General features: G+C 38.5%; 1 protein-coding gene across 8 annotated transcripts in view; it reads left to right on the forward strand.

The window, feature by feature from the left end:
• Positions 1-13,865, forward strand: part of DLGAP1 (DLG associated protein 1) — a 1,177,715-nt gene that overhangs the window by 906,769 nt on the left and 257,081 nt on the right. For all 8 annotated transcript variants that reach the window (XM_069099693.1, XM_069099694.1, XM_069099695.1 and 5 more), the window contains one exon: positions 10,546-10,723. In XM_069099693.1, coding sequence (XP_068955794.1) covers positions 10,546-10,723 — 178 coding nt within the window. The remainder of the gene's footprint in view (positions 1-10,545; positions 10,724-13,865) is intronic.

Below are 13,865 nucleotides of genomic sequence, written 5' to 3' on the forward strand. Positions count from 1 at the left end.
AAAAGGATTGCCACCTCTTACATGTTAATGCTCATCAGGGTTCCAACTGCAGTAACTAATACTAATAATTATAAAGAATATAACCTAGACATGATGCTGAATTGTCAGTACCATAGGCAATGACAATAGATTCCACATCAAGGGTGCTCAGAGCAAGGAAACTCAACAGATTTGCAAGGTAATGCCAGGAAACCGAGGAGTATCTCTCTCCCTGTGAAAGGTATTAGGAAGAAGACCAAACAGATGAGTCAAGCATCAGAGGAGTTTGGTCACAGAACCTGGCTAAAGGTCTAGGCAAGCCAGTGATTATCAAAATCTACTGATGGATAGTCTGTAGTTAGAACAACAATTTAAAAAGTGGGGTCCAATCCTCTCATTCCACAGATGAAGAAATTTAGGTCTTAAGGATGTCACACATCCTTATCCAAGGTCACTCAGGAGTGAGAACTAGCAACATTGCCTCAGCTGTCACCAAAAGTCTTCTACAGTGACCTAGAAAATGTACCAAATCAAATACTGAGCAGAAAAGCCTAAAAAAAATCATGCGTCTGCACATGTATAATCTATATTGAATTGCTTGATTTCTGAAGGAGGAGAGAAGAGAAAGGGGGTGGGAGAAAGGTGGGAGAAAATTTGGAAGTCAAAATTTTATTAAAAATGAATGTGAAGGGAAGGAAGGAAGGAAGGAAGGAAGGAAGGAAGGAAGGAAGGAAGGAAGGAAGGAAGGAAGGAAGGAAGGAAGGAAGGAAGGGAGGGAGGGAGGGAGGGAGGGAGGGATGACAAGTTATTTTTCCAGGCCAGGACAGCTTGGGAAAATAGAAAGGTCTCCAAGCACTGGGGTAGGGACTGACCAGGAGCACAGCACAGCAGCAGAAGTGGTGGTGAGGAGCAGCCCTCTCCAAACACAATAAGGGAACTGAACATATGGATACAAAGACATCCCAGAGCATTCTCTGCACTGGAAGCAGGAATGGGTACTACCCAGCAGCTCTATTGCCCACTGTCCAGTTCCAGGGCAGAGAAGAGCAGTCAGGGTCCCAAGGTAGTAGGGTCCCTGACCTGTGTAAAGGAAGGTTTTGGGGAAAAAATAATGATCTAGGTTTTAGACATGTTAAGTTTAAGATGTCTAGTAGACATCCAGTTTGAGATGTCTGAAAGGCAGTTGGAGATTGGAAATTAGAGGTCAGCAGAGAAGTTAGAGCAGAATAGGTAGATTTTGGAAACATCAACACAGAGATGGTAATTAAATCCATGGGAGCTGATGAGATCATCAAATGAAATCTCATAGAGGGAGAAGAGAAGAGGGCCCAAGACAGAACCCTGAGGATTACCTAAGGTGTGATCTGGAGGAGGATCCAGCAAAGGAGGGAGACAAATATAGGTAGGAGGAAAACAAGGAGAGAGTGAGATCCTAAAAACGTAGAGTGAAGAGAGTTTCGAAGAGGAGAGGATGGTCTGCAATGGCAAAGGCCACAGAGAGATCAAGAAGAATGAGGATTGAGAAAAGGCCATTAGATTTGGCAATTAAGATCGTTGGTGACTTTGGAGGGAGCAGGTTTGGTGGAATGGGAAGGTCAGAAGCCAGATCAAAAGGGATATATTCATCATAATCATAAGAACATGCCCTTTAGTTCTGGGTCTCATGACTTAAAAGAAATTTTGGCAAATTATAGTACATCCAAAAGACAAATGGTATGTCAGTGGATTTGGATATCTTGTCACATGAAGAATTACTGACAGAAATCAAGAATGTTTGCCGTAGAAAAGAGAAGAACTGGTTTGGCTTCTAATATTTGAAAGGATGGCAAATCTAGACAGCATACTAAATGGCAAAGACATCACCTCACCAACAAAGGTCCACATAATCAAAAACTGTTATTTTTCCAGGAGCAATGTAGAACTGTGAGAGTTGAACTATAAGGAAAGCTGAGGACCACAGAATTAACTTTTGAATAGTGATGCTGGAGAAGACTTTTGAAAGTCTCTTGAACAGCAAGGAGTTTGAATTAGTCAATACTGAAAGAAATTAATGCAGCCTATTCACTAGGAGGTTAAAAATTTTAGCCACATAATGAAAACACTGAACTCATTGGAAAAGACCCTGATGTTGAGAAAGATTGAAGGGGATGGCAGAGGATGAGATGGATAGATAGTGTCATGAAAGCAATGAATATGAGTTTGGGCAGACTTCAAGAGATGGTGAATGATACAAGAGCCTGCCATGCTATAATCCATGGGGTCAAAAAGAGTTTGACATGACTGGGTGGATGAACAACAGCAACATGTGAAGGATAGATTTAACTTATCTTGTTTAGCTCTAGATTCTAGAGTCTAGAATTAGGGTCAACAGGTGGAAGTTAAAGGGAATATTATTTTAACAAATATAAGGAAAAATGTTCTAATGTTAGTAGCTGTTCAAAAGCAAAATGGGCTGCCATGTTAGGTAGCAAGCCGCTCATTACTGGGACTGGAACAGCAGAGTCTGGTTGACCATCCATGAGTGATAATGTAAAGGGGACACTAAAATTATGTGAAAACCTGAATTATATAAACTCTAAATTTCCTTCCAACTCTGAAATTCTATGAATCAGTTTAGCATCCTGAAAGGAACACATATTAACCAGAAAGAACAGATACAATTGTGTCCATATCAGAAAGACGGATAATACCTGCCTGTCCTGATACTAGAGACACATGCTAGATGTGTCTAGCTTGATGCCAGTGCACAGCGGTGGTAACACAAGTAGGCATGGTCACTTCTATTTCTCTATTCTGCATGAATGCATGTTACAAATACTCATTTGTCCATCTGTATCCTCATTCTAGAAGTACCCAAATCCATAGATGAGAGCTCTGTGGACACCATGCAGATTTTTACTCTAGAGTCCACCTCCTTTAGGGATAGGGAGGAAAAGGTGAAATAGACTCCAGCTATTGTTTGGGACTCCCTTGGCTTGGTCTTTTCCTCTGTATAATTATCATATGTTGTGACCCAAATAAATTCAAGAGCTCACAGGTGTTCAGAAGAAACCCACATAATTAATAGAGTACTTGCTTTCAAAGATAACTATGATCAAAAGCAAAACATATTTGTCCCTGGGCTCTTTAAAATGGAGTGGAGACCAAGCAATGCAAGCAATTAAAGGGAAGGCTATGGCTAGCACCACTTAGTAAAAACACATACATGTGCTTCTATAATAATGATGTCATTACATTTTTATAGCGTGTTCCAGCTTTCGAGGCACTTTCATATTCACAGTTTCACTGGGATGGCATTCTGAAAACAAAAGCCCGAGAGCTGGAAGGAGGAAGCAGAAACAAAGTAGGACTAGATCTCAATGGGCTGTTCCAAGTCTTTTATTCTAGAAGTCTGTAAGATCCATTGTCAATCCTGTCTGGTGATCTACCAGCATTGTCAGATAGACTTTTACACTCACCCACACCTCTGATGCTTGATGCTCAGGATCTTAGCACAAAAGTGTCTCCTTTCAGGCTTGTTAAGAATTGTACTGTGTGACTTTCCATGATAGCACTAACTCCTTCTGCCAAAAGTTAAAGAAAGCCAATAGAAAGAGGCAGGGACTATGGGAACAAAATATTATATACATTGTCAGTTAAGATTTCTGTAGCAGATGTTTTCATTTAATTACTTTTATTTGTCTAAAAGGGGGTTTAATCCAGAAAGGGCTAATATAAAGACATTATGTCCATAAAATATATTCTTAAAAATAGAAAAAGAAAGCTCTGCCAATCAAATTTATGTGGCATAAAACATTTGATTTCCTTTACAAACCCACAAAGAGAAGCCAATTTCACCTCGTCTAGTGATCTATCAGTAGTACAGGTTGAGATACTGTAGTGCCAATGCAATATTTACAGCTCCCACGATCACAATAAAGACCGGAACTACAAGTATCGCATGATGTGATTGCAAAATATACCAAACTCTCCAGATAGAGGATAGAACTGAAGCATTTATTTAGACACCAGAAAACCGAATCCCAAAACCAGTAAGCCAATTCCATCATAATACCAAAGATATTCAGAAGCCATAATAATGCTGGGAGCCATGCCATCCTTAAGCCTTCCCACAAATCAACACAAGATCAGTATCTACTCACAAGCCTATCTGACTCCTTGCCTGAGTGTCCTCTCTCCCCCACCATCTGGCTGGCTCTGACCATCAGCTTCCTGTGGGCTCGGCTTCTCCTCAGCAAACTCTTCCCACCACAGGCTCCATGTGACTACACTCAGCCTATTAGGGGATAGAGTGTATCTTCACAGCAGGGAAGCTTCCTGTGGGCTCTGCTGCACCCTTCAGCAAAGTCCCTCCATCACAGACTCCATGTGATCACATTCAGCCTATCAGGGGGCCGAGTTTACTTTCAAATCAGGGAAGGTCTTCAAACTCCCCCCTAGGTCTATTAAGGGACAGGGAAGATTTTCAAATTCCCATTCTCATTACAGATACCCAAAGAAACCAGGTCTACCCAAAGTGCCAGGATGCTCTGTATATAAGGAGAAATATGCTTAACTTTTACATAAATGTCAATCTGCACAAAAGTGGAACTTGGTAACAATTAGAGCTGGCCAGAATAAAATTCATTGCCTTGTGAGTTAGCGATTTCTCTGTCACTGGAAATGTTCAAGGCGATGCTAGATGATGGGTGTTTTGTTTCACTTTGTTTATATTTTGTTTTTGGCAATAGATAGAACTAGTCACTGAACCAATTATTTCATTGGCATAGAGAGAAGTCCTGGTGGTTGAACAGTTTCCTCTAACAATGTACCTTCTCTGCATCTTGCAGTCTCAGAGGGCAACCTGGAACATATCTGTAGTAGAACCTGAAACTAAGTTTTTGTGTCTTTCTGTCTGCTAGATTACCCTACCCTGCCTAAACATGCTATTTTATGCCACTGATATATTCATATCATGTATTATTTTTTCCTCGCTTTGTTTTTTAAATCTTCAGAATAGACAAAACCCTTAAGATTTCCAAAATCAGTCATTACTAGTACCAGCCTGGTATTTTGAGCATATCAGACACTCAGTAAATAGCTGTTGATTGAAAATGATTGGTATTATTAGAGAGGTGGTGGTCAAATGAATTCACTCTTATCAGTTTTAAATGCATTAAGCTCTGATGAGGCTGATGTAGCACACGGTAAAATGTTATGTGCAAAGCAAAGACATAGGACTACAGGGTAGGAGAACTGGGTTCTAATTCTGGCCAAAGTCTAACCAGCTCTTTTGGTTTCCAGAACCAGCAGCAAGAAATCACTCACAAATCAACTTTGTAATTAATGATGTGAAAATAATACAAGTAATTAAGACACATTTAACTGAGCAGGAAGAGGAATTACTTATTATAGTGGCTCACAGATGACTTATTAATAATGTGTAACATCTGGTAGCTTCCTATTGTAATTCATTCTTGCTTACTAGGTGTTAAACTCAGGTGTTTTTAACAGCTATAGGAGTGCATATGCTGTCAACATTTAAATGTAAACAACGTTAAAACTGAATTGTCTTTTTAAGTCATTATTTAACAGTTTTGCACTCTCTAAATTTCAGTTCCCTGAATCAAAGCTCTGGTCACCCCATACAAGTTATAGCTCTGTATCTTCTGTATGACTTCTTTATGTTAAAGGGTAGGGACTGGTTTTTGTCTTTATATGTCCAGGATCCATCATAACATCTTGCAATTATAGTTTGTGTCTACAAATATTTGTTCAATTGAAATGAATTGAACTTCAAGAAAGTCATTTAACATTTCTAGGCCTGAATTTTCTAAATTTGTCCAATGAAAATCATACCTGCCCTATCTATCTTACATAATTTTTGTGAGCATGAAATAGTCACGTTTATGTAAACTCTGAAAAATTAAATGTTATATAAATACAAAGTAGAATTATTAATATTATTATTATAGAAGCCATTTTTCACATAAAGTTTCTTACTCTTGGCCTGATTTGTTTTGTCCACACTTTAAAATCCCTAGATTGTAAGCCCTAAAAAAGCAGGAACGATATCTTATTCATCTTTTAGCACCCATAGCACCTGGCACTATATACCATACATCATAGGGAGCTTTTTGCCATATTCGTAGTATCAGGTTTAAAGGAAGAGCTTTCCTAAAAGTCTATCTAGTCTTATCCCCCTTCATTTGACAGTTAAGGAAACTGAAGCCCAATGAGATTAAGTGATTTGTCCAGGGTCACGTAGGTAGTAATTGACAGAATCAGGATTTGAACACTGATTCTCTAGCTCCAGGACCAGTGTTCTTGCCACTGTACCATTTATGATTCCTGAATAAAGAAAATTCAATAAACATTTATCAATCACCTACCAGGTGTAAAATACTATATTGGGCACTAGAGATTCAAAAGTGAAATGTCTATTTGTTCCCCAAACTCAATGCTCCACCTTCCAAATTTGTAAATTTGTTGAATCGACTGCTCTCCATTGCTAAAAGTCACTCCCTCTTTTTGCCTTTCAGAATCCTTGTCTTCCTTCAAGATCCAACTCAAGTGCTTCCTCCTCCATAAAGCTTTCATTTATGTCTCCAGTTATTAACCCCCACCCTCCCCCCTCAGTTTTCATTCTCACTACCACTCTGCATGGCCCATTCCCCTGGAGGACATAAGCTCTTTGAGGGGAACAACCGTTTTATGTGTGTCTATTTACTCCCAGAATCCATTATACTGTTCCTTAGCACATAGTGACTGCTCAATAAATATTGTTAATTGAATATAATTAAAGATAGAGTCCTCTGCCCCCAGGGAACTTATTATTTGGAAAAATGAATTCAAAATCTTCATAAAATTGAGTCTCCAGCTAAAAATCAAAAACACAAACAGGTAAAGGATGCAACTAGAATAAATAACAGGTGGGTCATGCTGCTAAATTAGTTGTAATCTTTCAGAAATGCTTTTCCTCACTATGGAAGTGCAATTGTTACAGATAATCATGTCCCAACCCCAAGTTGTGTCACTGTGGCAATGGCTACCACAGAACAGTCTTCCCAGCTTTGTTCTGCCAGTCACTGGGAAGCTTTATTCTGATAGAGCAAGGGGCTTCATTTAATTCCTAAAGAAGAACAAAAGCCACTCACTTCAGTGAAAATTTTGCTTTTGGAAGACTAGAGAATCAAGCTATGAATAAATTACACACTAGGTAACTGGGAAAAGAGAACTATCTACTCTCACAAGAATAAGAGAATAGAAAAATCTTGGTCCTGCTATTTTTTAACAATAATAACTATTAAAAAAGAAAGAAAAAGAAAAGAAATGTTTTTCTCCCCCCACACACACATTATCCAAACTCTTTACTATATCAAAATTCACATATTCCTATTCAATTTAAATCATGGCTGCTTGTGGGAGAGAAAAGAGAGAGACAGAGGGACAAAGAGAATTTTTATAAAAGGATTGTGGCTAAGGTCAAAGTCCTCTACTGCCTCCCCATATTACCCAAGGTAAATTTTATGTCTTTCAAAATCTGGTAAAAAGAAAGGAAGGCTCATGGGAAAGTTCACAACATTCCAATAGTCTTCTGGATGTCCTAATGGTCTTTCGGTTCCAAAATGAAAACCAAAGGAGGCAATGTGAAAAGACATGAGGTCATGTAAGATACACACACACACACATACACACACAGAGGGACAGAGAATTCATGCCAGCATGATCCCAGAAGTAATAGAAAATATGTTTTAACTTTTTACTTCCTGAGCTTTTAAAGAGATGAAAGCATTTTTCCATAATAAAAAAAAGAAAATAGTGAGGGAAATGGGCAAAACAAAGGAATTTTTTTTAAATATTAGGTACATTGTTCACTTTTTAAAAGTGAACCTCTTTTTCAAAGGAATGATGCTCTAAAGGAGAGGTACTCAAGCCTCCTCAAATTCCTTCTATGTTGGAAATGCTGGGGTTAAGTTTTGTTGCCTAACAGGTAAGCTACAGCAAAAGACAGCTGTAACAACACTTCATGGCAGCATCTATCAGAAGGTCTCTGCTCATTCTCTAAAGTGCTGTGACTTTCATTTCTGCAACTTTAATACATGCCATTTGTGAAATGATGGCCATGGTCATTGCTGGCCCCGTGCTCACACAGAATAGCCTCATTACTTACAATGGCACTCTCAGAGCTCTGGGTCAGATAACAGAACAGCTGAAGAAACTTTAATCACCTAAATTTCAAATCTATGGGTGAAACAGCATTCTACACAGTACCACTGCTAGTCAGATGACTGTTTTTCCAAAACTGAGTTCTTGCTTAATATAAAACTAAAAGCAGGTCTGTAAATTTATTTGACTGTGGTTGAGTTTAGTTTGGCTTTGTAGGAGTGGGGGAAAGGATATCAGTATGGCCACTCACACAATAACAAAGTCTGGGTCACAGCAAGATATGTCATGAATGAAAAGTATTTGTGTGGCATGAGATACAGCTCCTCTTATTTGGTGGCTATTTGAATAACCTCTAAGGAATTTTTTCAGTACTAACCAGTCCTCCTGATGTGCCAGTAAGAGTAGGCAAGGGTTACTTTGAATGTTATTTTGTTACATCTATTTTTGGGGAGGTGGCCTCCTAATGAATACATTTATATTAAATAACTTCTCAAAAGCTATCAATTTTGCGTTACCTCTGAATATTTATTAAATAATATATTGATTAAATAAAACCTTTGGGAATATAACATGGTTGTAGTCAAAACACTGTTATTCAATAGAAGTTGACAATACTGGGATTGTATCCTTAATTCCCAAAGATAGAATCATTAGAAATCAGTATTATGCCCACCTCACTAAGTATTCCCTAATGCAATAAGGCAATTCTTATGTTCAACTGCAATTATTTTTAAAGTGAGACTGATATTATCACAGTGTTATCGTGGAACTGTCAAAAAGTATCAGCTCTGGAATCAAATGTTCTAGATTCAAATCCATCTCTACTTTTGTAGACTTTGAGTTAGCCAGTCTTCAGTTTCCTCCTTTGTAAAATGAAGAGGTTGGACTAAATGGCCTTTAAGATTCCATACAGCTCTGAGTCTGAGATTATACAATCATCCTCTGGATATTAATATTAATATCAGCAATATGTTTACTGCCAAAAGCCAGGGTTTGACTGACTTAGCTGATATCTTTAACACAGAATCTGATTTTCTTCTTGAGGTGTCATGCTATAAATGGATTTTTTTTCAGTTTTGATTTTTATAAACAAAATACAGCTATTTCTGATGTTTTGGGAGTAGCATTTATGTACAGTCGGTAAGAACTTTAAGAAAGGTTTAGTGGTGTACATTTTGTCCATCAAGTTCTATTTCTTGATGAGCAGGCAGATTTCAGAAAAACCTAGATTTACATAAACTGATGCAAAGTGAAGTAAGCAGAACATTAGACACAGTAGCAGCAATACTATACAATGATCAACTGTGAATTTCTTAGCTATTCTCAACAAAGTAATGATCCAAGACAATTCTACAGGACTCATGATGAAGCATGCTATCCACCTCCAGAGAAAAACTGATGGAGTTTAAATGCAGATCTAAGCATACTATTTTTCACTTTCTGTATTTTTGTGGGGTTTTTTCCCTTTGGGTCTATGTCTTCTTTCACAACATGACTAATATGGTAATATGTTTTGGAAATTGAACATGTATAACCTATTTTAAATTGTTTACTGTCTTGAGGGTAGGGGGAGGTGAAAGAGAGAAAACTTGGAACTTAGAAAAAATTTTAAATGAATGTTTAAAAATTGTCTTTACAAGTAACTGGGGAAAAATAAAAATAAAATATAATTTATTTATTAAGTTCTATTTCCAAATAAATGAAACATTTTGCCTTTTTTTTTGAAGGGTGAAGAGGTTTAGTCCAGACCTATGATTTCATTGGCTCTGCTCACTGACGCTTTTCAGCAAGCTATCTGTGACATGATTTTAGAGTTGCCAGGAGGACTGAGTTTGGTTCAGTTTTTTGCCTCTGGTTACATCGCATGTGTTAGAGGCAGAGTTTGAACACAGGCCTTCCTGATGCTAAGGCCAGAATTTCTGTCCATCTGTCCATTTCAGCTACTTTTTTAATGAAACAGAGATAGTGGAAAATGCATTCCCACTTGACTACTTCCAGTGCTTGGAAGCCCCATAAGGGATGACAGAAAGGAAGAAATAGGTACAAGAAATAAATAAACATATAGAAATCAGAGGGAGAAAAAAACATCAGATTAATTTCCATGGTGCCAGGCATGAGGCAGAATTCTTGGGGAAACCAGGTGGAGCTATCTTCCACCAAATGGAAAAGTGCAAGCATGGAGATTGCCCACAATACACCTGGCAGATCCTTGTCTGGGCTCTGAAATGTACCGGTCCTGATCACTCTAGGAGTAGCACTCTTTCTGAATGGTTATGGGGCACTAGTGTGAAAGGACAGAAACTCTGTAACCCCAGCCGCCATTCATTGTTCTGCCTAAATAATCACTTCACCAGACCTTGTTACCACCATACATTCGAAGGAATGACCAAATATACCTTTCCCATTGTTCTTTTCCAGGATCTCCAATGAACACTCCCCAAAACTCCAGATCCGGAGCCACAGTTACCTGAGGGCGGTGAGCGAAGTTTCAATCAACAGGAGCTTGGACAGCCTGGACCCTGCAGGACTTCTCACTTCACCAAAATTCCGCTCTAGGAATGAGAGCTACATGAGAGCCATGAGCACAATCAGCCAGGTGAGCGGAGGGATTCATCTTCTTCCCAGATAACTCCCTACAGTGTTTGTGCAGAGGTCACCCCAGGGCAGTAGGATAAAACAGTACCCTTTCTCAAAATTTTACTTTGTTGTTGTTTAGTCATTCAGGCATGTCTGATTCTTCCTGACCCATAGACCATACTGTCCATGGGGTTTTCTTGGCAAAGATACTGGTATGGTTTGCCATTTCCTTTTCCAGTAGAATAGGGAGAGAGTAAGTGACTTGCCCAGGGTCACACAACTAGGAAGTGTCTGAGGTTCCATCTGAATTCAGATCTTTCTGACTCCGAGCCCAGTGCTCTACCTACTGAGCACCTAGCTACCTCCAAAATTTTGCTTACTGACCTAGAATTTCAATTTATACCATTAATTTAAATTATATTTCAAATTCTTACAAAATAAAAAAAGAACATTTATTTCTCCTTGGCCACCTTCTTATTTCAAGTATCTCTTTGCAAAAGAATAATTTCTGAACATGTTAAGAAAGACAATTAAAAGTCTACTAGAGTTCAATTCAATAAGGAATTATTAAATACCTTCTATAGGCCCAGTACTCATACAAAATGCTAGAAAGTGAGAAAAATACACTAGGGAGTATCTGTCATATTCCTTGCCATCAACATGTTTACAATCTAGCTGGAGAGAGAAAAGTCATATATGGGAATCCACTAAAGGGATAATAGAAGACACAACAGAAATAAGACCATACCCCTCAAAAGTATAGGAAAAATAAAATGCATCAGACTTCAAAAAGTAGAAAGATCAGTGTAGCCTAGAATAATAAGAGAGGACATTGTTGGGTTGGGGGTGACTCAGAATGGGCTTTGAAGGACAGATAGAATTTGGGTTGGTGAAAAGAAGTGGGAAAGGAATTCCAAAGCAGGAGAAGAACATAAACCAAGTTTAAAATGAGCAGAATGTGTTGGGATACCGTGAGTGAATCAATCTAACAACAGTTAGGGAAACAATAGTAAGGATGTCTTAGTTTTCTCTTTCATGAGGTAAGAAATTAGAGCCACTGAAGATCAATACAGAATTAGAATGAGGGCAAACCAAGGAGGAAGGGATGAAGATGGGGGGCAGGGGGGGGGAGAATGGAGAGAGATGAGGGAGGGTGGAGGCAGACAAGAGAGAAGAGAGAGTGAAAGGAAGAGGGAGAGAGAGAGGAGAGAGGAAAGAGGGAAGTAGGTGATGGACTGGTAGCAACTCAGCGCTAAAAGCGAGATCCTTTAAAAGCAAATTAGTTTCAATGAAACTCCGCAGTTCCCTCACTGTGTCCCCCTGTCATCTGAGATGAGAGTACACAAGCAAGGGATTATGACGCAAAACTAGCTGGACAACAGAGAGGACCGAAGAACAGCAGTGGAGAAAAGAACCAAGAAAGACTCAGTAGGCAAAGTGCCTGCATAGGAGCTAAAATGCCACAACATTCTCTATTTACTCAATAAGGCTGCCCTTATGTCGAGCAATTAACCTTAGTTAAAATATTTTATCTTGTCTATCATGACCTTGATGGATAATACCTCCTTCCAAGCTAGATCAACTTTCAGTGTAATATGGGGGCAATTTATAAATGTATTTTGCTTTTGTTTTCTATGTGTAGTAAAATATTAATGTCACTTAAATATTTTAGTAAGTATAACATAATGGGCAAACACAATCTAAAGCTGTCAAAGCAGAGCCTCTAAATCTAGTTGGCATACCTGCGAAATACATCAGCAATTGCAGGAAATTTTGCTCAGAAAACATTTATGCATTTATATGGTTCAACTCTGACTATATTACTGTATTTAGAGTACTGGGGGTTTTTTTCCCCATAAAGAAAAACATGCACTTTCCCCCAGGACACATTGGCCACATCACCCACACCACCCACTGCTACGGTATTATCTTGTTCCTGACCTTACAATAAGCAGTATTTTCCCCTCAGGTGACATGTTAATGAGACATCAAGGAAATGATGGTGTTGAGATTCGGGTATAAGATGTATCACCATGTGATGTTGGGCCTTGACAGGCTCCACAATTCAACCACGTAATTATTTATGCCACAAATAAAATACAGGAAAAGGGCTTATCCTAAATGAGCCCCTGATGGTAAATGATTCTCAGAGTCGTATTCAGTTTTCAAACAAGACAATGACTTTACAAATGATTTTATTGTTTTCTTTCCTAGTTGTGACCTCACCATCAGTCACTGGGAGGATGAATGCCCCCTGTGAAAGTCCCTATGCCTGAAGTTGTGCTGGGCACCTAGTAGGCACATTAATAAGTAGTTGGGTTTCTGGGATGATAGAGATCCTCCACACTCACCCTCAAAATATTACAAATTTACTATCAGCAATAGCAATATAGTATTCAATTACATTTTATTCCATTTTCTTTGGCATATCAGTGTCCAATTCCTCAAAGGAATTATAAGTCAATAAAATGGTCTAGAATAATGGATTCTGTATTTTCTACATCAATACCTCATAAAAATGAAATGCTTCTGAAAATACACTGCTTAGCAAATGACCAAAACACATACATATACTCACTAACACACTATAACTTTCATCCAAACAGGAAAATTTATTTGGACTAAATATTTGGGTAGTCATCTCTGGCCATGGTCCAAACCAAACTAGGTCCTGGTTTAGTACTTTATTTTCTGGTGCTTTCTTATCTGTCAAAAACAAGAAATGATGGCTTGTGAAGGGAAAAGAATAGATGCTATATGTGAAAAAAAAAAGTGTAACATCCACCATTCCCCAATTAAAAGCTGATTATGTTTCTTCCTACAGTTTTTAGCATCAGAACTTTAGAGGATATATCCTGGGGGAGGCATTTAGAGGAGCCCTTCCTTCATCTGCTCCAAGGTCATTATGAACTACTTGAATCGTAGTTATACCCATGCCTTCAGTTTAAGGGGGTGAGAGGAAATCACATACTGAGAAACTTTATGATTTTGTAATTACAGAGGGCACAACCAACCAAGAAAAATCTAGGAAAGAAATCCGGAGGAAGCAAATGAAAGAACAGAAAACACATTATAAGAAACTGGAGAGAGAAAGATTTTATTCCAGGGAGTAGAAAATATTGCAGTTACTAACATATGCCTATAACCCCCAAACACAAAGT

This window comes from Petaurus breviceps, unplaced genomic scaffold (assembly GCF_028583685.1).
Source record: "Petaurus breviceps papuanus isolate PSGF00001 unplaced genomic scaffold, PetGlider_PUasm1.0 38, whole genome shotgun sequence".
Classification (NCBI taxonomy): domain Eukaryota; kingdom Metazoa; phylum Chordata; class Mammalia; order Diprotodontia; family Petauridae; genus Petaurus; species Petaurus breviceps.